At 35.6% G+C, this 25,862-nt stretch overlaps 1 protein-coding gene across 1 annotated transcript in view; it reads right to left on the bottom strand.

Annotated features, from left to right (window-relative positions):
• ADGRV1 (adhesion G protein-coupled receptor V1) overlaps positions 1–25,862 on the bottom strand; it is a gene marked incomplete at both ends in the record, with an annotated part of 250,885 nt that overhangs the window by 119,773 nt on the left and 105,250 nt on the right. Inside the window, 11 exons of the mRNA XM_079548227.1 lie at positions 8,684–8,784; positions 9,909–10,069; positions 11,592–11,731; positions 11,905–12,154; positions 13,343–13,527; positions 14,457–14,864; positions 18,898–19,140; positions 20,861–21,032; positions 21,807–21,924; positions 23,134–23,981; positions 25,598–25,733. Of these exons, the coding sequence (XP_079404353.1) occupies positions 8,684–8,784; positions 9,909–10,069; positions 11,592–11,731; positions 11,905–12,154; positions 13,343–13,527; positions 14,457–14,864; positions 18,898–19,140; positions 20,861–21,032; positions 21,807–21,924; positions 23,134–23,981; positions 25,598–25,733 (2,762 nt within the window). The remainder of the gene's footprint in view (positions 1–8,683; positions 8,785–9,908; positions 10,070–11,591; positions 11,732–11,904; positions 12,155–13,342; positions 13,528–14,456; positions 14,865–18,897; positions 19,141–20,860; positions 21,033–21,806; positions 21,925–23,133; positions 23,982–25,597; positions 25,734–25,862) is intronic.

Below are 25,862 nucleotides of genomic sequence, written 5' to 3'. Positions count from 1 at the left end.
GTTATTTGACTTGAAATAACTGAATACAGCTGAGGAAACCATCTGATAAATAATTACAGACAAAATATTTCAGAACAGGGCACTGTCTCTCAGCTTATTCTCTCAGCTATGAGAATACAATATACTATATGAATATTATATATTCAAATTCATATATATTATATGAATATAATATACTATCAGTCCAGCAAATTATTCAACACTATTTGGCTGAAATTCAGCAAATAAGAGCTTAGATTTTGGATTAAACTTGGAATTGAAAATTGAATTTTTTGAGTATGAACACAATAAACACATCTGGAATTGTACTACATGAAGCAAATAAATCATATTATTATTGGATTTAAAATGTTAATTGTTCAAGGAGGCCACAACTCCAAAAATAAAAGAAAACCGAACAACAAGAAAAAGCAGAGATTAAATACAGAGCTCAGTCTGAGAAATCTTGTGTTATCTGATAGAGTAACAGCTGCTTTATTATGGAGGGTAATGAATGATAAGCAGAAGACAATTACAGTTTTGCACTGATCAAAGAGTAGGACTGAGGTCAAATATGAACTGTAAGGAAAAGAGTTATCTCTAGATTTATACCTGATATTTAGGGACGTCTTAGCAGGACAGGGAAAAAAGGGGAACTTACACTTCAAGATGACTAATTCACATTCATGGTTTTACCAGTGATACCTGACTTTTCTGAACAGTGCTGTCTGTCACAGGGGAGGGAGAACATCAGAGGGTTGGAACACCTAGCCTACAGGGGGAACAGGCTGAGATAGCTGAGGTCCTTCAAACTGAAGAAGAGAATGCTCCAGACCTTGTAATGGCCTTGATCTACTTGAAGGGGGCTTACTGGAAAGCTGGGAAGGGAAGGGACTTTTTGTATGAGCATGTAGCAACAGAAAAAGGGGAAATAGATTAAAACTAGAAGAGGGTAGGTTTAGACTAGATACTAGTAAGAAATTCTTTACTGTGAGGGTGGTGAGACACTGGAACGGGTTGTCCAGTGAGGTTGTGAATGCCCCCTCCCTGTAAGCACTCAAGGCCAGGCTGGTTGGGCCTTTGAGTGGGAAGTGTCCACAAGGGAGGTTGGAACTGCATGATCTTAAATGTCCCTTCCAACTCAAACTATTCTATGACGATTCTGTGATTCTCTGAAAGTGAATGGTTCAGCAGGAAGAAACCTTAAAAGATCACTGAGTCCAAATGCCTGACAACTTCAGAGCTAGCCAAAAATTAAAGCATGTTATTGGGGCCATTATCTAAATGCCTCTTGATCACTGGGCAACCCAATTCTTCTCAGCCTCTACTCATAGGGCATGCTTTCCTGCTCTATTATCAGCATTGCTGACCTCTTCTGGATGCTTTCAAGCATCTACTTGATGCATTCAGTATCTATATATACATATACATAGTGCATAACCTGTCATGGAATTCTCCGAAATCACTGTTGCTCTCTCTACATACCTACATCCCTTTTTGGGCACTAACTGTCACAGACAGATTGCGCAGCACCACATACTCTAATGAAGCCATCAGGTGAGCAGACTGTATAGAGCTATAGACTAATGGTAATGTAATGGTAATGTACTACTGAAAAATAAAACTCCCAATAATTTGTATTTGCTCTTATGCAAATGTTTCTAGTTCTACATATGGATGTGTTTCACATATTCAGCAGAATGTTAGAAACTCTGGCAACTGTGAACCATTATCTTCAGAAAAGATTTTTTTTTTATATTGCATTATTTTAGAAAGCATTATTTCTTGACTTCTAAATTAGAGTAAGCTTAATAAAAGTTTTATTAGAAGTCTGATGCAAAATTTTCCAGGCCAAAAAGGCAGAGTTTCTGGAGTTTTCTGGGAAATCCCAAATGAACTTCCATTCCAGAACAGAGCAAGAGTAGCTCATCAACTTCAGGTTCTGTCCACTGCTATCCTTGGATTTTAAAGAAGCTATTCTCATTTGTGCTTGTGATAAAAAGAACAATTTTCCCTTCACACTTCTAAACGAAAGATCAACTCAGTCTTAACTTTGCTTCCTATGTCAGGAATGATCTATTTGTATGATTAGGATCAAGTTCACCTTTGATTTTATCATTTTAGTAGTACTGAGCATACAAGCGCAGAACAAAGAAATCTTACAATCCTAATGCTAGAATAGTCAAAGCTCAGTTATTTTAAAATTCTATTAAATAAACATAACCAAGGATACATTACAGAGGAAAAGTTTCACATAGGTAGAGAAAGATAACTGTGATCTTTCCATCACTGATTCATAGGATTTCATATCGCTAAAGGTGGCTGAAGAGCTAATACTGTTACTCATTGTGCATACAGATGGCACCATTTCATCTACTTTCTTTATTAGCTTCTACTCCTCTACATTTCCAGTGAAACCACACTTACGCAAGGCTTCAAGAAACCAGTTTGACATTAACAAAGTATATTTTAACAACAGACAGAATTTGCCATCAAGTTCAATAATGAAAGCTTTTTGCTGTTCTAAGACAAACTTGAGAAGCTTGGACATCCACACTGACGATTAATCTGAAGTGATTAGTAGCTATAATTGGTTTCAGCTAGAAATAACTAATGAGCTTCGTAGTATTAATGGGATATATTATTCTATACAGAATAGAAGGCAAGTTGCATGCTTATCTGAAATATAAAGGTTAATAAAGATTCATACATGAACATCGCTTTTATGTTTCCCAGGTCAAGAGTAGGACCAAGTGTATCATAATGAATTAATGACTTGGCAACTGTTAAAAGGGTTTAAGAAAAAATTAAAAACCACCCATTTACCCAAAGCTCTGCTCCAAGGTACGAGACTGAAACACTGCACCAACTACAGAGCATGATTAAATGTGAAGATTGATTTTGTTACAGAGCTCAGTCTTTTATCTCATGTGGAGATCTTTTGAGAATGTTGATATAATTGTCTCTAATTGAAATACACTAGTGTATTTAGATAATAGGTATACGCAAGCACAACTTGAAATATTTTAAAAACACTTCAGAAGGAACAAATAGCAACAACTACTTTGCACCTGTAAAAAAGGTAATAGGAAGAGAAATTATTTGTATATGCAAGATTTAGAGGATTGATGCATCTTTACAGAACACATCTGCATTGCATGATTTCTTTATTTCCAGTTCCCAATTTTTTTCTTGTTGTGGAAACACTTTTTTAAAAGGTCAGTCATCATCTTCCAGAGCTTCAATTTAAAAAAAAAAAAAAAGTGTTTAGTTTCAAAACATAAATAATTCCATAAATTATATCCAAATTTGAATTTTTATGAATTTGAATTCAGACATGTAGAGGGGAACTGCTCTGAAGGATCCCACTGACCACACGTGACACTGTGAACAACTCATTTGTCACCTGTTTCCATATAGTGGTGAAAGAGCATATCATCAATAACTATGTTTCTAAAGACTTTTCCATGACTGAACATGATTTTTTCTTTCCTGCACATGAACATACACTTTGTACACTCTTTGTTTTTCCATCCAACTAATATATAACACTTACTGCTTTTTTCTGTGATCATTTATATTTATATTTGTGTATTTCACAATCTTTCTCACGAGTTTATTCAGATCTGCAATTTGTACTAGTTTCAAAATTCAGTACAATTATCACAGTTAACTGTGATCATTGGTAAGCTGGTTTTTATGAAAATCTTACTGAATTATTTTTTATATACAGTCTGGACCCTGACACAATTCTGCCTGTACTTGCCAGATGAATCTTGCACAGTCAGTCTCTGGTGTCATTTACACCAATAATTAAGTACCTTTAGTCTTTAAAAGTATTTTTTATCCAGTGTGTATGGAACATCAGCTAACTGGAGGATGTAAAGAAGAAAGTTACAAGGAAACTGCCAAAAATTGAATCAAAAAGACCATTTAAAAAAATATAAGTATATCCCAGCAGATGGAAATGTGAAAACAAATGAAGTGATCGTGGTGGTGTAAAAAGAGAAGCTGGCTAGCTTCTGTATATTGGTTAATATGACTGTAATTTGCTGCAAAGCAACACAACTGAGATACTGTTGCTCAAGAAAGCTGATGGATTTCTTCCTTCCTACGTTAAATTCTGCAGTTCTGATTAATGCTGTGCAGGTGTTCCTAAGGTCAGAATTTATGTGTAACAGCAAATGCGGAGAATCTTGTCTCCAAAAAGACAGGTCTGAAGAAAGCTTGTTAGCAGGCAAATGAGCAATGTGAGATTTGCTAATTAGGGGGAATAATAGCTATCTACATTTTTGTTATAGAAGAATGGCACACAAGTGGAATGAACAAAGGGAGATAAGAAAGGACACAGAAAATTTAAACAAGAGTTAAATAATTATGCTGAAAAGCATGAATCAGAGAGAGGGAGCAGAATAATTTTTCTCCTGGTAAAACACAGAGAAAAGGGATGAATGGGCAACTTGGAAATGCTGCTGTCTATTTCACTCTGCGTGTGGTCCCCAATAGTTTGTGATGTTGGTAAAAAGCAGGGGTGTAAAGAAAAAGAAAGAGCTGGAAGGCATTAACTGATAGAAATCTCATACCCTTACACTTTAAAGTGAAAAGTAGAACATTTGACTGTTTGTAATGAGGACAGGAGGTGTGAGATAATGTAGCAGAATTCTAACATATGTTACAGTATTGCTCATATATATGAGTTTTGGCAAACCCAAGGAGATAATTTCTAAGCAGATACTAACAGCCTGTGCATTAAAACTATTTTATTAATGTAGTTCTAACGTCAGAGAAGTGAACAAGGACAGTAAAGTAACATTATCTCTAAAACTAACAGAAGTAGAAGCAGATGAGTACTACCATAATAATCAGTTATCAGTGAGAGACCAAAATCATGTGTTAGTTGACGAAAAAAAAACACATAAAATTTAAATTATATGTGTATCTCAGATTTTAATTTTTACAGATTCCATCACTTGTCCATGATTTCATGCACATGAGCACTTTTCCTTCCATCCTTCCTTTCAAGATGAGATAAAGCTAATTCAGGTGCTTTTAAATTTCAACACTCTTTAGAGTGTTAAAGTGATATCTTAAATCTTTTGTTATAGCACTGCACTGACCCTTACTTTCGCCTGGTCCTTGGCTTTAAATATCAGCAGATGGCTTCATGCTAATACCAAGCGTCTCAGTGTCACAGCAATTTCACAACGGTCTTCTCCCCACTTTGCACTCTCCGTAACAAGGAACTCTAAAGGCGAAATTGCTCCCTCTACTGGAAGAAAGGAAATATGCAGTAATGATGTTTCCGTAGGAATCGGTTCCCTTAATGTTCACGCGTCTAAGAGTGACTTGCTGTTTTTCTTAACAGTCCTTCCTTAGGATTATATTTTGTATTATGCCTATCCTCTGTGTTCCAGTGCCTATATAAGAATTTCTTGACCCTAGTTCTAAACCCAGTTCTAGACCCTAGGTTCTAAAAGATGCAATACACCTTATCTGTCATCTAAAGACAGCATGTATTTAAATCCTATGAAATTGTACTTACACAAGCTAATAACCATGTCTCTACTTATTGCTAAGGTGAAACTGCTTTTTAAAGAAGCTGAACAAATTTAAAATTGCGCTGACTTGGTGGGAATGACTGAAATCAGCTAAACAATAATCAATTCAGAATTAAACCAATTATTGGGAGGAAAATTTTAGGTGTTAGTTCTCACTGCAGAGGCAACAAAGAATATAAATTTATTCTTCAGTGTTATCGCGGCCTTATCATGAAGCTGAATTTCTAGAGTGGACAGCAACTCCAGTCCACTGGGTTTAGTTCTGTTTACTCTGACCTCTTACTAACTTTGTGGGCTGTTCATCTTCCTGAAGTGCTAACAACACTTCAGCACTGCTTACTCTTGTCAGGATACAAGGAAATCAGATCAGAAATCTCAGACCTCAAAACCAACTAGGTTTTATAAAGCAGATAAGCTCATCCAAGGCAGCGGGGTCTAATTGTACAGTAATGATACTTGCTAGGTCCATATAAATTTCATATGGACATACAGTTTAGTGAAGTTCTGGACCAGGCTTGTTTAGAAACAGCATTTTAAGTAGTATTTTCATTTGCCTGACTCTAAAAAGCACACTAACTTTAAGGGAGATATGAATTGCTGCAAAGACTTCTCTACTGCCAAGAGAGAGGCAATACTTGCCTATTTGACCACTGACTGGCATAAGTTGCTTCTGTGGCAGGTGGTACATAGTATCTCTCTACCCACTGCATCCTGGAATATTCTTTTCAAACTCTCCCTGTCTTGATACATATAACAATTTTCTTTTGGGTTTTGATTATAGGGAAATAGAGATTTCCCCTGGGTTTTTAGGGAATGGTTAAGATCAACAATATTTCTGTTAACAAAGAAGTTCCATTTTCATCGAATGACAGATATGGGCTCTATATGGCAGAATTTGCTACTTGATGTTTGAATCCTGAATTCTCAAGGAGTGTTTACCTTTTTGCCTTTGACTGCTTTTACAAACCATGCTGTTAGCTGCCCTTTTCCTATTCAAGTCCAAATTTTTTTCATGAGTTGCAGCCTTCAAGCACATTACTTCCATGTGCACCTTTGCTTTGGTGATCCTATTCCTGTAAAACCTCTTGGATATTTTATCACTTCATTCCAATATATCTATTTCTAGCAGAATTGCGTTTTCCAATTTTGTCTACATCTGACTAAGTGATAAAACAGTTCTACCAAGTATTAGTTCTCAAGGTCACAGTTTATCATTTTCAAATAAATGTTTAGCAGTTTCTTAAACTAGGATTGTTTGCACAATTTGATCTTAATAACACATATCTGACATGCTTGTTTGCACATCGGCTCAGGTTGCGTAAAACAGCTTTCAGGCAGCTAAACATAGTAAGTCTTCTTCATCTTGCATTTCTGTTGAATACAATGGAAGAAAGAATCTGACTTGTCAGCTTGATAAGTGCTATAGACATGATGAATGATGTTGCACTAGCTTGAAGACTGGCAAAATTAGCAAGTATATGCTATTGTTTGGCAAAAATAAAAAGGATAACAAGTTTCCCTATATGACATTTCCTCTATTTAGACTTGAACTCTGCATTACTGGCCAGAATAACAAGCCATTTGTACACAATTACTACTGTCGGCAAATTGTTCATGCTCAAATATTCCAAAGAAATAGCTACACCACAGATACAGAGAGCAGCTCGCACACAAAAATCAAAACTTACCATACATGTGTGCCACTCATAATATTCAGTGTCTTCCACAGACACAGAGCATACACTGTATAAATGGCCTAGATTTATACATATGAAAATTTGCTGAGTATGTGATGCATCAAGCCAAGTAAGCACGTACAAACAATCTATAAAGTGCTTATTCCAAGACAAAAGCACAGCAGTTCCTATTATGATTCTAATCCAGGTTTACAGTTTGTCAAAAATGAGAACTTCACTGATGAGTAAAAGCCTATTGATGCTGTGAATTGTGTTCATGCTATGCTTTTTCACGTACAGAAATCTTCATCTAAATTTACTCCAAAACTGAAAATCTCAGCTCTCTCATTTTTCTTCCTTGAGATTTTTCAGAATTGTTGCATGAATTTTGATGACAAATAGGATAGCTAAACAAACTAACAAATAACTGAGGATTCGAGATGTAACATATTTTGGTAATGTCATGTTTCTCTGAGTAAATACCATAATGGAGAAAGAAAAAGTTTTAGAGAGGCTTTAGAAAGTCTTTTATATCTTTTTGGTGAGATCCCTCAAAACTGGGTATACTGAACATTCAAATGTCTGTTGTTGGAGGCTTTAGAAACGCTCAGTTAGCACTGGAAGCTTTAGGTCCATGGAGAAGACTGAAATGGAGGTTGGATTTTGTGAACCACTATTCTCCTTCATTGAGAGAGTAAACACAGAGCAGGCATAGCCTTGAAAGAATGAGTTACTGAGTAATGTGCTGAAAAGGTTTGACTGCCATCTACAGATAATACTAATTAGTGCATTGGTAGCAACTGAAAAACAGATCATACAGCACAAATGTTTAAGGGAAGTTAATTATATACATATATATGGAATGTGACTAACTTGAAAAGCTGATTCTATTTTTTTCTGGCAAAAAAATTTAACTTTATAAAGTTACCTTCTTTCTGCAGATTGGTTTGAGATGCACTAGCTGTAAATTCAGCATTTACCTACCTGAATATAACTAGACAAAGATGCAAAGTAGTACACTTTTATTTGTTAGCGATAATTAAGTATTCATTTTCATGTTAAAAGTTCTTAATTGAAAATGTATTAAATAACATGACATCAGAAGTATTAGTGAAAACATAAAAATTTAACTGCATAGTAAATAAGTAATCATACCTATACTTTCTAAATACTTGTAAGAGGACATAGCTGTACTTATCACAACACAGACAACTGTAAATGAATTTTCTTTCAGCTGTTCAGAATAGCTAACAGTACTCCAGTCCACTCTTGTCAAGAACAACCTCCTTTATTACCTCTGTCCTAAAATAGTTTTCTTTTTCAAAAAGCTGCTGTCAAACTGCCAGATAGGAGAGGGATGGGGAGGGAAGAGTAAGGGAGGAGAAGGTACTCACACATGCCCATGGAACTGACTGAAAGGAAAGGAAAGATTTGCTTAATTTACACTTAGAGACCTCAGACTTTTCTTACCTGAGTACCCAAACAAGCAACCATCATGTGAGTGAGAAGTTTAGCTGCAAACATTGCACATCTGGTGCAGAAAAGGTGAGAGATAATAGCCAAAGTGAAACCTACACAGGAACAAGAAAAATGGAAATTTAAGGTTTCGACTAATAAACTGTGCTACAGAAAGACAACGTTGGCACTCTTGAAGGTGCAGATCATGATAAAAAATAAAATAAAAGAACAAAAACTTAAGAGAACATTAATTTTGTGTCACACTTTCATCACACATGAATTCACTTTTAATATCTATTCTTCAGAGGACTGGGAGCTAAAATAATTACATAATGTAAACAATCATTTTTGCAAAGTGTTTTTTTTTTATTTCTGCACATGGAGGATTGATATAATAATTAAGTATAAAGCAAAGAACTCATAAATCTCTCATGGAGGAGACCCAGAACACCATTTAAGGACCTGAGGGATACACCAAGAATCTCTTTAGCATATCTTTTTGGTGATCGCATTACTTATATGTTCTGCTTGCACAGTGCCCAGGAACAAGTGAAGAAGGAAGTACTTTACTCAGGACTGACTACAGCGCACAAATGAAATGCAGTGTGAAAGGTGCAATGTCAATAATCTTTAAAATTTAGATCTCTTTCTTCTCTGAGGCCTTTAGCCTTTTTTAAATGCTACTATAGCTGTCAGTAAAAATAATCACGATCCTGGTTAGTTTAAACTCTTGTTCTTCTCCCAAGATGTCAGACTGCAGTTGGGACGCAGAATGCAAGGAAACTCTATATATGACAGGGAGTCTATCGCCCTCAGTTTGTCACTTCTGAGTGTAAACTATAAACTTAAATTGTCAAAGAATTTTCAGGTGAAGTACAATAGTGATTGAAAGACTTGACAAAAAAGGATGACTTTACTGCTGCGACAGACAGAGAAGGGTTTAGGGTTTTAGGTTTTTGCCCTAAATAATTGTCATCTTCCACTTTCGCATTGTTCAATAAATAACATATGGAAAACAACACAAGGAAAACAACATACTTGTCTCCTGCTCTGCATTTTTCTTCAGTGTGAAAATTTCTAAATGTACGCATACCAGCCCTGATAGCAACTTATATAGAATGAAGTTAGTTAATACTCCTCCAGTTAAAAAGACTGTCATGAGTTACTAAAATCATTAAAAATCAATTAATCTTTCTGGTCATTAGAGGCTGATAATTACAAAATTGTATCTACTGACCTGAAATGCAGATGAATCCAGAAGAGAAAAAGGCCTCATTGTATGAAGACAAGTCGTCTGTTTGGGCATACACTGCATAAATGGACATATGAGAACAAGCGCACTCCACGTAGTTTGATGTGTCATCAATCACTCTGCAGAACCCACTATCAGATAACCAACTGCAGAACAAAGATTTACAAAGTTGTAATTGGATTTGTGTAATTTACATGGTAAGCAACCTTGAAAACTTTTACTGTATCTCTGAAAAACAAAGTTTTCTAAACTATATGTAAATACTTCATTGTGATCTCTTTCCTAATAAAGCATTTACATGAAATTAAAATATTGTTTATAACCTTGTTTTCACTTTTGTTATTAAAAAGAAATTCTGAATAGATGATAATGAATGTCTTTTTTCCATTAAAGAATTTCTGTAGTCATATTTTTAAAGGTTCTGCAACAAATATGGGGCTGATTGTTCAAACTGTTTGTCACTTGCACTATACCTTATTCCACTCTGAAGAATAATTCATTTTATACTGATACTTGTTGCTTTGAAATTACCATCATGTTCTGTTTGTCCTTTAGTACTGCTGAACTGACTTGGGAAGAGGATAATGCAGGTGACATATCTAATAATTTCTAATGGAAAGTATATCTTGTCTATGATAGCAACCAGATAAACTGGGAGATTATAGGTACATCCTGCTGCCCCTCCCTTCTGCAAAGAAATAGTTTATATCAGTTTCAGACTGATCAAGCCATTTTAATGATACCAGAGTCAAAACAATTAGATCTCACAGAGTACAGAACAAAATTCTCTTTGAATTCACCAATTTATTTTGTGTGAATAGGAAAGACACAGACTGAACATTGGAGCACTGGAGAACCACAAGCAAAATTGTTCCACTGTTTACAATGGTATGAATAGTATGGTAAGAACAGAAAATGATGAGAGGTCTGTCATCTCTTCTGAAAAACATTAAGTTAGAAGCACTGATATTCAGAACAAGCAGCTGGTGTCTTTTCTGTAAAAAAAAAAATAATCATAGCCTTATATGCATTGTAGCTGGTAACAGAGAGTGGTATTAGGGGAGCTAAAACGTGATCATTCTGATCTTACTCTTCCACAGACATCCTTTTTGAGCCACTATGGAAGACAGATTACTGGTCTAAATAAATCCTACGTCTGCCCCTAAAAAGTTTTATTTTATTCACTTATACATTTACTTCTCTTATAGTCACAGAGAAAAGACTCTATGACAGCAAAATTAGTAATATCCTAAGTATATCAGTGACTTGAAGCAACCCTGGACAAGCATGTTTAATAGTTTACTTCTGTAAGAATGGATTTTAAGTGCTGTCTGAAAATAACTGTAAAGAGGTAAAAAATGTTACGAATGACAAAGTAATGCAATTCTGGAATTTATGGCCTGTCAGCTCTGCCTCATTTTTACATATGGTATTTTGGTGAAATAAGTTAAAAGTAGAAGTCTTAGAAATGCCTCAGCTACAATAATTACCTAGTTTATTGTACAAAAATTTTTGTACAGTATTATAATGTCTAGAAAAGTAAAAAAATAAAAAATAAGTAAAAGGAAATGGGAAGAATTTTATACTTACAGGTGACCTAATCACAGTTATCACATTTTAGACAAATACACAGGTTCACTGGAACATTAAACAGATGAATAAAATAACCTTTCTGAAGCCTGATTCCAAAGGAGACATAGAGACTTCTGTGGAACAATCCGACTTCCTGTAGCATAAATCCGATAAATTACTTCATTGCTGTCTTTCAAAGGGTGTGAGCTCTGACTCTTTAAACTCATAGAAAAAACCTGAAATTAAATACGGATTTTACTGAAATTCCTCAGTCAGTGCTCATTTTATTCAGAAACACATACACACACACACACACACACATACACTATTTTAAGTGAACCTTGTTTGTTTTCAGCAGTACTTTAACTGAGTTGATTTATTGTAAAAATAAATTGTATTATTTTCAAACCTTGTTCTTTAGGGCAAGTTCTTTATCTCCAGTGAGAAACCACTGCTGACTGCTGTATTCTGTGAACTGTATAGATTCACAATTCTCTTCTTGGGGAGGAGATAATACAACAGAGACCTTTAATAAATGCTCAGGCACTTGAATAGAATCCCCGTCTCTTCCATCAAATCTGTGTCCATTGATTTGCTGAGGATACCAGTTGTGAGCCATTATTGCAATGTATGGACAGCTATCAAGGATATTTTTGCCTCTGTTAAAATGGAAAAGCAACAGATAAGTGGAACTGAGCTTCAGCTGCTTTTCACAGAGTGATTCTAAAGTGTATCTGCAATTAATACATTATTCCTCCATAATTTAAGGTTTTAAGACGTTTGATAGACCTTCAGCTGCTGAAAAAAAAAAAAGAAAGGCTGAAGTATTATAGACAAAGTATCTATGCATGTAGTAATTACATATTCCAAATCCTCTGTTTCCCCTCAGGGTTTTGTGTATCATGATGTACAAACAAAATTATTCCCTGGTAAATAAAGTTATTCTTTTTATAACTTGATGTGGAACTGAGTCTACAAAAGGAAGAGACATCGAAACTGATGACCTTCTAGTAGATAATGCGAATAAACTCAGAAAAAAGAATTGTAACTTGCAAGTTCTGCTCTGAGTAACATCTATATGTACGTCATTTACTGCCTTTCATGCTGAGATAGACCTCAGACCCCCTACAGAAAGAAATAGGAAAAAAAATTACATTTCCAAAATAAGTTGAGATAGGAATCTAAATCATGCTGATATTCACAGATGTGGATTAGGGAAACCTTTATCCTAAAATTCAGACAGATAATCATTAATAGATTCTCAGTGGGAGAAACACACTGCTTAAAAGCACCTGTTTCATAAGTGATGATTATCTACTTCCAAAGCCAACTAATGCCCCTACACATTAGTCTGACCACAAGATACTATGTACTTGTAGATCAAGGTAGCAATTTAACATAATTTAAAATAATGTTCAAGTGAACGAAACCAAAGACAAAAATCACAGAATCCCAGAATTAAGGTGCCAGTAAAACTTGTGGCTTCCTTACTCTCACTTACCCAAGTCTTAGAAGTAGCTCCCCACAATGTAATTACAAATCATTTTCCCAAAAATATTAATGGTCCTTTTTCCTGAGAGTTTTTGAACTAAAGCTAATGAACAGGTCTGAGACTTTCTAACTTATCCTCACAGCTATCCTGTATCAGTGCACAGGTTATTTATGACACCATGTCGTAGTGCCTATACTGCATTTTGTACAACTGTTGCAGAGCACAACACAGTGTCGTTAATGCATCATGATAGGCAACACCCATATCTAAAAATTCCACTTAAATGTTCTCATGTCTGTGTCAGCATTTTTTGTCATATATTTCAAGTAAAAACTATGAATTCACATTCACTAACCTCTCCCCCAGTGATCCACACATTATCTCAGTCAGCAAAGAAAAAGCAAACTTCTCAGTCACGTCAGCAAGCAGGCTATATCCTCGTGTGTCCTTGCGTTTTGGACTAGCGAGAGCACAGAGTATCTCATAGAAAAGACTTCTACTTTTACCAGTGAGTAAATGTTTGTCACCTATATCTGTAACCTATTGTGAAGAAAAAAAATATTGAACAGCATTCTATGCACAGAAGTCTGCTTAAAACATTTCCTCACACTGAACTCTTTTATCATTTACTACATTTTAGTTTTTCTACCAGCATTATTTCTGAAAGTTCAGGAAACTTTTTTCTACTTCTAATTGCTGCTACCAAGATATGAGGAGCACTCTACTGACAAAATTACATAAAGATATGCTTACTAAATGGAGTTGATAAAGAACCCATGTGATATTCATTCTTTCAAAAACCAAAACTGTTATCCTTTAGAGAATTTTTGACATGAAGAGTGTTATAACGTCCAATAATGTCTACATGTTTGTTTTCCAGTTTGTGTGCATTATTCCAGAGGTGCAGAAGAGCCAGAATGCCACAAAAGTAGACTACTAGACTCAGACTTCTTACAGAATTTAGTGCAATGCTAAAGTGCCCAACTATAGCACCAACTCGATTTCCAAAGCTACTGCAAGAGTAAAGGCAAGCTATATGCCTAGTTAAGAGTACAGTGGACTCCAGTTGGCCATGGTATGATCTGTCCTTGTGTTGACATCAGAAGCTAGGAAAAACTCACTGTATTGTGCCAGGGCTATAACCAACAAAGATGCCTTCAAGAAACAATAAGTTCTCTAAAAGTATAGCACTGAATAAAATTCTGTACAGCAGGAAATCGTGAGCTATGTGTAAATACGCAAAATTAATATTGGTTGCTCTTCTCAATCTAATTGTTCTATGATTTCCTGTCATCATCCTCATTAGCAACAAATTTCTTCCTTGACTGTGGTACCTGTGATTTCTATTTTTGCTTCCACAATCTGGGAAGTAAATTCTGGGTCCCTGTTGTGAATTATAACTTTGATCTTATTATAGATCATACTTATTGAAGTCATTAGTTTTTCAAGAAACACCAGGAAACATTTACCTTATCTATTACGTGCATCACAGCAGTGAGCTGTTCTTCAGTAGTTTCTGCGGCCACCTTGACATTCAGATTCTGAAGGACTCTTTGTAAAATTGCGTCATCAAGAGGCTGATGCAGTTGATCAATCAGCATCCAGAATGGCAAGGACCCCATATCTGAGACAATGGTGACATTAGCAACACCATAGACATCATCTACTCGGGCACCTCCTGTGGGATTAGAAAGCACAACCTGGAAGCGTTTAGGAAATGGGTTTAATGACGCTGTCTTGGGAGTAAGGGTCACATCCAGAAACTTATTTCTTTGCCCAGGTTCAAAAGTCAGCAGACCTTCTGCTCTGGCAAAATCTTGTCCCGCAATAGCTGGAGATATGAAAGTCCGACCAACAGTTTCAGGCTTTTGCAGTTCCTTAAAACAAAACAAAAGAGTTTCAGGTGACATGATGACAGATAAGATTGTTCAAAAAAAGCTGCTGTTGAACAAACATATGTTAAGTGGGTAAACTTGAGTTGCATAAAACAAAATCTCCTTTCAAAATGTACTTCCTAAGAGTGATTATAACTATTACATTATATGAAATATGTCCCAGAAACAGAAATCTATCACTTTTGATCACTGGGAACCTAGAAGAAAGAATTACATAATGTCCGAATCAGTAAAGAGGTTCTCTCTCTTCTTCCAGAAAAAAAAATAATCACAAAGCTTTTCTGGATAAACAGAAATCAATAAGGTGAATTCCAGAAGGATCCATGTAAGTTTATATATGTAGGATGAAGCGCCATCAATTCAGTAAGTAAAAACTCTGTAAGTAAAAACTATACAAATGCAAAGTAAATGTTCCAGAAATATGTGGCAAAAATAATATGAACTGGTAAAAGTTTGAATTTCAGTATACCTACTTTGAAGAAGAACCATCAATTTAAGACTATAAGTAAAAAAAAAGTTTACTAAAGTAAAAAAACAAATTTTTAGAATAAATATAGAATACATATAGAATATATATTTTATTATTTAATATTTATAGAATAAATGCACAAGGCAGACAGATTAACTTATCTGGGAATGCTATGCAGCATCATTTCCCCATGAAGTACCATTATTTTTTACTTTATGTGGGGTTTGTAGGAACTGTTTCATTCTTCACATTCTTGTTGTCAGTTACCATAACTGTGAATTTATATCTGGTAATATAATAAACCTTCCTTACGTGGAAACTAACATTCTGAACTACTGTTCAAATGTATGACTTTTCAATAGTTTTTAGTCATTTTAAGTACAGAATATAACCCGAATCAAGTGTTCTTGAAAAGCTCTCTTACTATATAGAGCAAAGATTTTTATTTGTGAAGTATTAGACCCCTTTTGAAAACATTTTGGTTTAACTAAAAAAATTTACTTATGGAATAAATGAGATATTTTTTGAATTTGCAGGAGAACAGTAGAGTGAATCAGTGTGGTGTCCACATGTTCACATTTACTCTAAAGTAAGATCACATCATCTGTGTCAATTCTAATGAAAATCATAAAAATCATAGGATTCTAATTCTTGGCTTGGGTTGTAAGAGGCCTTAAAGACTATTTACCTCCCTGCTGCAAGCTGATTGCCACCTACTAGACTAGTCTGCCCAGAGCCACATCAAACCTGGCCATGAATGCCTCCAAGGATGTGATACCTAACCACTTCTCCAGATAGCCTGTGCCAGTGCCTCACCATCCTCTGAGTAAATAATTTCCTCCAAACATCCACCCTAAGTCTCCTGTTAGTTTAAAACCATTCTTCCTTGTTCTGTTACTATAAAATCATGTAAAACGTTAGTCTCCTTCCTGTTTATAAGCTCCCCTTAAGTACAGGAAAGTTGCAATGAGGTCTCCCCAGAGCCCTCTCTTCTCCAAGCTGAACAAACCCAGCTCCCTCAACCCGTTTTCACAGGGGAGGTGCTCCAGCCTTCTGATCATTTTTTTGGCCCTCCTCTGGACTTCTTTCAAGAGTTCCATGTCCTTCTTGTATTGGGGACCTCAGACCTGGATGCAGTACTCCAGATGGTGCTTCACAGCAGAGTAAAGAGGAACTATCACTTCCCTGTCCCTGCTGGTCATCCCCCTTATGTTGCAGCCCAGGAGGATACTGTCAGCCTTCCAGGCTGCAAGTGCACGCTACTGTCTCATATTGAGCTTTTTGTCCACTACAACCCCCAAACTCTCCTCCACAGGGCTGCTCTCAATGAGTTCTTCTCTCATTCTGTAGACATATGAGATCACTTCAACCCAAGTGCAACATGGGGCACTTGGCCTTGCTGAGTCTCATTAGATTCACAGGGAATCACATTTCGAGCTTGTCCAGTTCCTTCTGGATGGCATCCCTTCCTTCCATCTTACCAACTGCACCACTTGGCTTGATGTCATTTGCAAACTTGCTGAGGGTGCACTCCTCCCCACCCCATTATCTGGGTTGCTGATAAAAATGTTAAAGACCACCAGTCCCAAGATGGATCCCTGAAAGATGCCCTTCACCTGGACATAAAGCCATTGACCACAACTCTGTTGCTGCAGCTATCCAATGAATTCCTTATCCACTGAATACTAAATTTTTCAAATCCATCTCTATTCAACATCTCTCTCCAACAGTAAGCATGTAGTGTGGACCACGTCAAATGCCTTGCAACAGTCAAGGCAGACCACATAAGTTGCCTTTCCTTTGTCTACCAATGCCAGCAGTCCATCATAGAAGACCAACAGACTTGGGTGATGGATGATCTGCCCTTGGTGAAGCCACACTGGCTGCTCTGGATCAGCTCCTTGTCTTGCATCTGTCTTAAGATAGCTTCCAGAAGGAACCATTCCATGACCTTTCCAAGAACAGAGGTAAGGCTCACTGGCCTGTAGTTCCCTGCCAACACATTTTAAAATTGGGAGTGATTTTTCCCTTTTTCCAGTCACCTGATAACCATAGCCTTTCAATATAATGGAGAATGGCTTGGCAACTACATCAACCAGTTCCGGCAGGACCCTGGGATGCATTCCATTGAGCCCATAGACATATTCAATTTCATGAGGTGATCATGCACTTGCTCTTCTCTTAAAGACAGAGAAATTTTTCTCCCCAGACCCTGCCTAGAGGTTCACAGACTTGAGAGATGTAAGAAACATGATTCCCAGTGAATGCTGAGGCAAAGAACTTGTTGAGTACCTGAGGTTTCCTCCTTGTTCCCTTCCAGCAGAGAGTTAGGAATATGGAAATAAGTGGTAATGACTAGTTCTGATTACCAGTGGTCAATACAGGTAAGAGTCTGTTTCCACTAAGAGTCTCATATTTTATACCTGGTATAACGTATCCTCAAACCTAAAACTGTCTGGGAATGGATACAGAACTATAAGGAACTGTCCCTTATTTTCAGCCTACATATCCACTGGGCAAAAGCAATTCCTTTGTGAATCAATATCTAAATGGTAATAACCTCTTGGCTGGAAAGAATGTGAGAATTTGTAATGGCATATTCTAACTAAAGTAGTGTTCACTTGCTTTATAATGCACGAATGCATCAAATTATCTCATGCAGTTAAAATAGAAACATATGCAATACAACTACAAAATGAAAAGCCCCTTACTTAGAACGCTGATGGAATAATACTGATCACACAATGTTTTCTATAAAAACTGTTTCTTGAATTTTTTTTTTTCTTTCATAAAGTCCATCATATTCTAAGTAGATCAGACTCAGTGCTATCCCAATACAATAGATGAGCCCTCTTTGCATCCTGTGCTTGATTTTGGAGTCAAACCCTAAGGAATTTGAAGAAATTACGGTTTTAGAGCTGTGCAACTTCTATTAGAGGAGTATCCTCATCATCTGTCAAAGAAAATGAGGTATTCCTTTGAAAATAAGAGGGTCAGCAAATGATAGGATATTTTTGTGTTAAAGCTACAAATACAGAAAAAGAAATAATGAGGATGATAAAATTCACCTAAGGACAATATTTTCAATCAGAGGAACAATTTTCATGGTTAGTACATCAAGAACATGGAAAAAAATTCTGAAAGAACTCTCTCATTTTCTAAGAAAGACTGAACTAAGCATTAATAGATCTCTGGCCTAACACTGTAGGTATGTTGTTTGGTCAGCTACATCATTACAGTCTTATTCATCATGATAAAGAATTAGCTTCAGAGAAATAAACTTCAAAAAACTGAGTTTCAAAAGAACCTCAGGACAAAGAATGAAACATATTTAATGACTGATTGACCATTCTCTTTGAGGCTGCTAGAAAGTACTATGAACAATATCACTGTTGACAGTGCAATGAAACCAAATCTCCTTACTAATGGACAAATAAAGCAGTTTACCAAGCAGCAACCATTTGACTGTTTCCTGCAAAAAATGTTAATCACAGTCAAAATTTCTTCAAGAGAATAAGCAACAATTTAATAATACATCATTCTTACCTGCATGTTGTAGCTAACCTTTGTGATTACCGATGTACTAGAATCTCTAAGCACTTGCAGACTGATTAAAGTTGTTTTCTTATGAGCCACAGCAAAACGAGATCCCACAGCAAAATATACTAAACCATGAGGTGCATCACTTTCAAGAACTGTTACAAATGCAAATCTGGCACTGCTGTTCAATGCAGCTCCTGCACTTACAGCATACAGCTCAACAAAAAAGTATGTTTCAAATTCAGGTACCTGTAAACAAGGAACAATTTTTCGTATCATTAAAGGATCTGTTAATTTCTACAAGCTTTAAAAAGTGCATACTTTTTTTTTTTATATGCAGTGAATTACTTGCACTAACACTTATCACAAACACTTTTATTGCAATATGCAGTATGACAAAGCATATCCTCAAAATAATGTTGCAATAGGCACCACATTGTCATGTGCAATAGTGACATCTGAGGTTTCACCCAATGATTGCAGTAAAGCAGCTGTTTATACATTACAGTTATTGATATTTTTGCTATAAGACATTATAGTAAACTCTTTCAGAGCTTCACTTTCCAGATTATGGAGTTACATGTGCAGTATGTTCTCTGAGAAATGTGCACTTTCTTCTTGCCTTACAAAAAACATGTCACGCCTAATTATCTGTGGAAAAAAATGCATAGGAACAAGATACTGGGGGTTAAATAGCATATATTTTTAATTAAGTTGTTGTTAAGTAATTCTTAAGTCATTCTTTAAATAGAATTATCTTGACTAATGATGGCAGGCTCTAATTTATCGGAATGCCACAGGAACCTTTTGACTTCCATCAGCAACTGGTAGATTAGCACGCATTTGAGTCGCATGTCTCTGCAACTGCTGCACAGTTGTGAATCATGAATAAAGAATCATGTCTCTCCATTAAACTAAGCAACCTGTGATTCACTACTGAATATGTTTTATTAATTTGCTCTTTAATTTATGAATAACATCTGAAGAAGGAAGATGGCTCTCTTCATGAACTATGACAATGTATCCTTATTGTTTTCTACCTCTTGCACAACACTGTAGAAAGTAGTCAGAAAAATGGAGGAAGACTTCTTTTCTGTTCCCCATGCTTCAGTTTTGACACTAGCCCAGCTGCTAGGATAATTCCCTGGGAAGTTTCAAACTTTTTGAACACGCTGTAAGAATGAGAAACATTAATCCCACATTTCTTAAGTAATTGCTCTATTACAATTACTGCAGTGATCCTCTTATCTTCAACAACAGTGACTGAATGTTGTGTTTTGTTTTAATTAAATGATAGCTGAGTTTTTGACTTTGATCTGGCCTCTCAAGGCAGTTAGGCTTACACATACCCAACTGGCAAATGCTAAATGGTTCCAGTGGATGATGGCTGCTAAACCAGACTTCACTACTCTCAACCTGGATATGTACAGATTTTCAGATGTTGAGTTCTTATGCAGTTCTATGATTGACCAGCATTCACAGATCATCCTGTGAGACTTAAGTAAAAAAAATACATAGAAGTTGTACTAGAAGTTTTTTGGTGAACATTATTATTTTTTAATAGGATTTTTTTTTTATAGGATATGGTTCATAAAAATCACACAAATGAGTGTTTGACAGTTAAAAATTTTTCTGTGCGAAGGTTGAGAATTTTGCATATGAATGAATGTTTCAGTGAAATGACACCTTCCTGTTTTTTCCTATAGTTATGTGGAAAGTGAGACCTGTAGTTTACTCTTCAAATTAAATACTCAACTCTTTTCTGAATTTTAACCAATCACAATGGAGGCAGTAAAAACTTGTAAATAAAATCTGTTTTATTTACTGAGAAACTGAGAAACTGAGTGGATGTTGTTTTCAAGCCACATCTTATGCATCAGTTCCTTAGTACCAGAGATTTATTTTTTCATCTTGATAAATCACAATTCAGTGACACTGTGCTGTACCTAAATGTACACTAACTACTTACATTATCAGGTTTTATTTCAATTGAGATGTTGCACATTGTTTGACCTGCCATGCAAGTAGTGGATCCCAGCACAGACACAAGTTCGTTCTCCAAATTCACACCATCTTTCAGAAGGACAGCGCTTGTTTCATTAAATGTCACACGCCAAAAGACCTTCACATCTTCAAATGCCCTATAACCAAATTTAAAGAATAAAAGTATTCAAAATGAACAAAGCAACAAGCTGACTTAGGATGGAAAACTCTGTAAATATTTCTTCTCAAATATGCACAGAAAAAAATGTATGCATACAAAAAATAACACGGGAAGGAAATAAAGCAATGATGAACACCCACATTCTTCTTGACTTTTCCTTTAGAAAACATGGTATCAACCGCAAAACAGACACTGGTGTCTGAAATTCAAGGATGTACTCAATTACTTTCTTTAACACTATGGTAATCAATTGTTTGGAAAACCAGTCAGAATCTGACTTTCCTGTAAATCTGAGGAACATAGAACATTTGAGGATATTTGTTTGAAGTACATATAAATGTATAACAAATGCATACATCAGAAAAAATAGTCTGTGCTACTCAAGACACAAGTATAGTTCTAACACTTAGGCACTGTGTTAATTACTCATTCAAATATTCATACCCTCTATATACTACGCAGGAAGATGAGAATTTCAATTTCACTTTCAGCAGTGCAAATCCTTAACCTAAGCAAAACTTTCACAGCCACGCAGCAGCCACATAGTGAGGTTTCCCATTTTTGTTTAATAGAAGCGCAGTGACAGACCTAATCATATTAACGCTTGTTTGCCAAAATCTGGGAAATTATTAAATGAGCTGGAAGGCAAAAAATATTTTAAAAATTCTACAATAACCTCTTCCACTACCAGCAGCACCCTTGATTTAACACAGAATGTACGTAGAGTACTTGAATCAGTTGCTGTCTGCACCTGTTCGATTGCCTTGCAACAACCAGCAGCACCTCTCTGTTTTCTGAGTCTTCATCAAGTATAAGACCACTTTGTACTTCTGGAATGAATCCCAAAATGCCATTCTGAAGATCACTTCCTATACAGGAAACAGCCCATGAAATTAATTAGCTAGGAAATTAAGTTGGGACTAAATTATATTTTTTCTCTTAAAAAAAAATAAAAAATAAAAAAATAAAAAATTAAAAAATGGGTTCCAAAAGTATGCTTTAAAGGACTACTGTAGGATGCCTCAAGAAAATTTCCTTTAGTATTACTCTTCTTTTCGTACATTCCTTATTTATCTCCAAATTCACATGTTGGCATTTCTGCACTTTATGTATTTTAACCTACAGAATTCCTTTGAAAGTAAATTTCTTACGAGAATCCTGGTACCATCTGTGAACATAAATCTATATTTTCACCAGTCATCAGCGAACTGACTGAATTTCTGATATCAAGAGGCTAGGTGTTAAAGTAGTCGAGAACAGTTTCATAAACTTTATTTAGAATCACCCTAAGAGATACCCACTCCAGTTATAACATGTCTAATTAGAACTTATAACTGTTTTTTCTAAACAGAAATTGTCTTCATTGTACCCCTAGATTGTAACTTTGTCATAGCTGGTTATGCTTCCTATGACCTGTAAAGATTCCAAGGGCATGACTTCACCTTTCTTATTCCACCCACCCACTACATTGAATTCAGTTATTTTCCCGTATTTGTAATTTGTTTTCTTCTTCTCTTTAATTCAACGTATGAAACTAGAGAGCTGGAAAATACTGTGTTGTTCTCATTAGACCGTAAATAGCTTCAGAAAAGCAGCAAAGGAGAAAACAAGCAAACAACCAACCAACCAAAGCCCAAAACAGAGCTTAAACAGTATCAAAATACAGAAACACTTTCCCTGTTATTTTTATACCTCATAAAGCATCAGGCATTGTGGAAGTGACAATAGGAAAAAAAACACAAAAAATGAAAAACACCAAAAATGCAGTGCCACTACATATAAGACAAAACCACTAAAACTTAGCCTTTCCCTTCATGATAGGAATGCGAGCAGAGATGAGCAGCATCTATAAGCGTATTTTGAGCTAAATTGCTAATGGATGCATATTGGGCTTTAGTATACTAGATGCTTTCTCCAAACTGAAAAAGTCAAGATTTGACAACATAATACCCTGTTTATTTTCCAAGAAAAAAGCCAAAGTTCACATAAATACTTTGAGAAGTACCTATAGTTATTTACTATTATTTAATTCCAATACATTTACTTATTTAGAGGAGGAAAACAAAATAAACTGGTACCTGCAATAATCACAGTTGCAAAAGCAGCAAATCCATATTCATCCTTTCCTTTCACAATCTGAGCTCCATGTTTAGGATCTGAGAGGAAAACATAAAACAATTCCTGTCCTTCAGGCTCATCATCATCAAAAATTTTTATGGACACCTTGCTTTCTCTTTCTCCATCCAGCAAAGTCAGAGAGACTGACTGTTCCTCAAAATCTTCTCCTTCATTTGCCCACGTATAGTTTGATTTTCCATAAACATTTTCAAAAGGATATAGATCTACTCCACTCTGTGCACTTATTCCTCCAAAGGTTTTAATGGTTACTTCAATATCGCCAGTAAACCCCTGGGTCCTTCTGATATTAATTATCACTGTGTTGAGAGTATTATTGATTGCATCTTCTTCAACATAAATAAACTCTGGCCCCAAACTTAGTATTCCATGAAGAATATCATTAGCCAGGATATTAATTGTTGCAACACTGAAAGCTGGATTTAAACGTGGACTCCAGTCAAGTTTAGCAGGTTGAAAATCCAAAATTTCAACAGCAGTCAAATTTACAAAAAAATATTCCTCAATTTCAGAAAGAGTGTCATCAATTATTGATATTTCAATCATGGCATTTGTCTGAAAATGTGCAAATATAAGCTCCCCATTCTGAATAGGCCTAAAGTCCTCTAGTGGTTTGGCACTTCCTGGAGTAGTCTGATATGTCAATTTAGTGACATTATTTCGAAATCCAAACAGTTTTTGGACATGTAGTGTGACTGACTCAACATCTTCTTCAACTGAAATGAATGTTGAGTTAAAAGCAAACTGGAATATCCCCATTGGCTCAATTTCAGCTATTGTAAATCCTGATCTGAAAAAGAACAGATATTGCAAATTGAATGATCAAACAGGAAATAAGAAATTTAGAAGACACAGAATAGTTTCCAGTGAACACTGTAAGAAACTGAACTAAAAGAAAAATTTGTAACACTTGAGGGAAGAAACAGCAACTATACAAGGTAAGATGTAAATAGATTTTTTTAAAACACTGTTTTAAAACATTGCCACACAGCCTTTCATAGGCTTAATACAACCTCATTTAACACAGAATAAAGGATATATTAATGAAGGACTTCATGAGAAAATGGAGAGGGAAAAACAGCTATAATTTTTTCTATTGTGGACAAAAAGCAGGGAGATACATTACAATACAGCCTTTCAGAGAAATGCCAGTCATAACTATAGAACAAACTTCCTGTACAAAATGAAAATTGTGGACTACACTGATGATAGTAGATCTACCATTTTAGCCAGGGAGCAGATAGAATCTATTTGAAGACTTACAGTGGGATTTTGAACTATTAACCATACCCTCTCAATATTAGTCATACTTTTTTTTTTTTTCCAGATTTGAGCACCATTAATAAGTATCAGTTTGAACTCTACTACATTCATACTAAATCTATACTCTTATTATAAGAAATAAAACGCATAGAGTTGAAAACTGTGTTAATCTGCTTCCAAAAAGGCCTTTACTAAACTTTGGGCCTTACATTTCTGCTGTAACTGACCCAGTATTCAGTGCTATAGACTACCAATTAGCAGTACAATTACAGTATGTGATTTTCATTAACAAACTAGACACTTTTCATCACTAAGGGAGTTAAAATTATCAGCTTTGCCTCCTGTGGGATCTAGTGTTAAGTTTTCTAAAAACATCATTCTTGTACACTCAAGATTTTTAACTCACATGTTAAATAGGTGCTCTGAGGACACCAGTCCACAGAACATACAAGCCTAGGAGAATGAGTCTGTCCAGGGAGTTTAGTCATCCAGTTCATTTCTTACTTCCTTCTGACTTGCCGGTATAATTGTAATGTGGAGAAGCAAATACCTTTCTCCATACACGGTGTAGCTCTATGTCCATTCATTTTATACCACTTTTAGCTATCAATAAATAAGGAAGAACGAAAATAAAATAGTTTGAAGAATCGGTAACAATCTATTTGAGATGGAAGACTATATTAAATGGAATAGTTCTATTTTTAAGAAGAAAAATATTTTTTAATATAAATGAAGCATTTTCTGAACATTTTTTTTTTGTTTCAATTTATTTGAAATAGCATTTTGTCACCTAAGAACACCTTATTACGATTTTCTAGGGAGACTAATGAAAACATTCTTCAGCTTCCTGGCTAAAGTTGTTGATCTTGGTTCTTCATTTTCTTAACTGTCCCTATGATTTGAGACACATTCTGGACACCCTGCATCCTCCTGGCATGAAATACACTGGAATTTGAGAGAAGTGTCAGTTCTGGTAATATTGGATCTGTGGAACTGAAACAATACTTACAAATTCATCAAAAAAAGCACTACTCTTTCTATCTGTTTATAACTTAAAAGTGGTTTTTATAAGGCATAATCCTGTATACAGATAATAATTCTTCCAGTATCTGTGAAACTAAAAATTTAAAGTAATAACCTTACCTCAGTTGAGCCCCACCAGACACATTGCTGTGCACTTCTGTTAAAGAGATGGCAAATGACTCACGTTTATTTATATTTGGAGTAGCCCGAAATGAGATTACTTTACTTTGATCACCAGAGGAAAACAGAACAATACCTGAAGAAAAAGAGAGAGGAGAGGGCACAGTTCAAAGTCACTAAATAGAAATTCTCATTCCACCTGAATATATGCTGAGATAGGGTTTGCAATGACAATTCCACTCCATTTAGCAAGAATAAATTGGTT

The sequence above is a fragment of the Tetrao urogallus genome (genome assembly GCF_951394365.1).
Source record: "Tetrao urogallus genome assembly, chromosome: Z".
Classification (NCBI taxonomy): domain Eukaryota; kingdom Metazoa; phylum Chordata; class Aves; order Galliformes; family Phasianidae; genus Tetrao; species Tetrao urogallus.
This window is presented reverse-complemented; position numbering and strand designations above follow the sequence as displayed.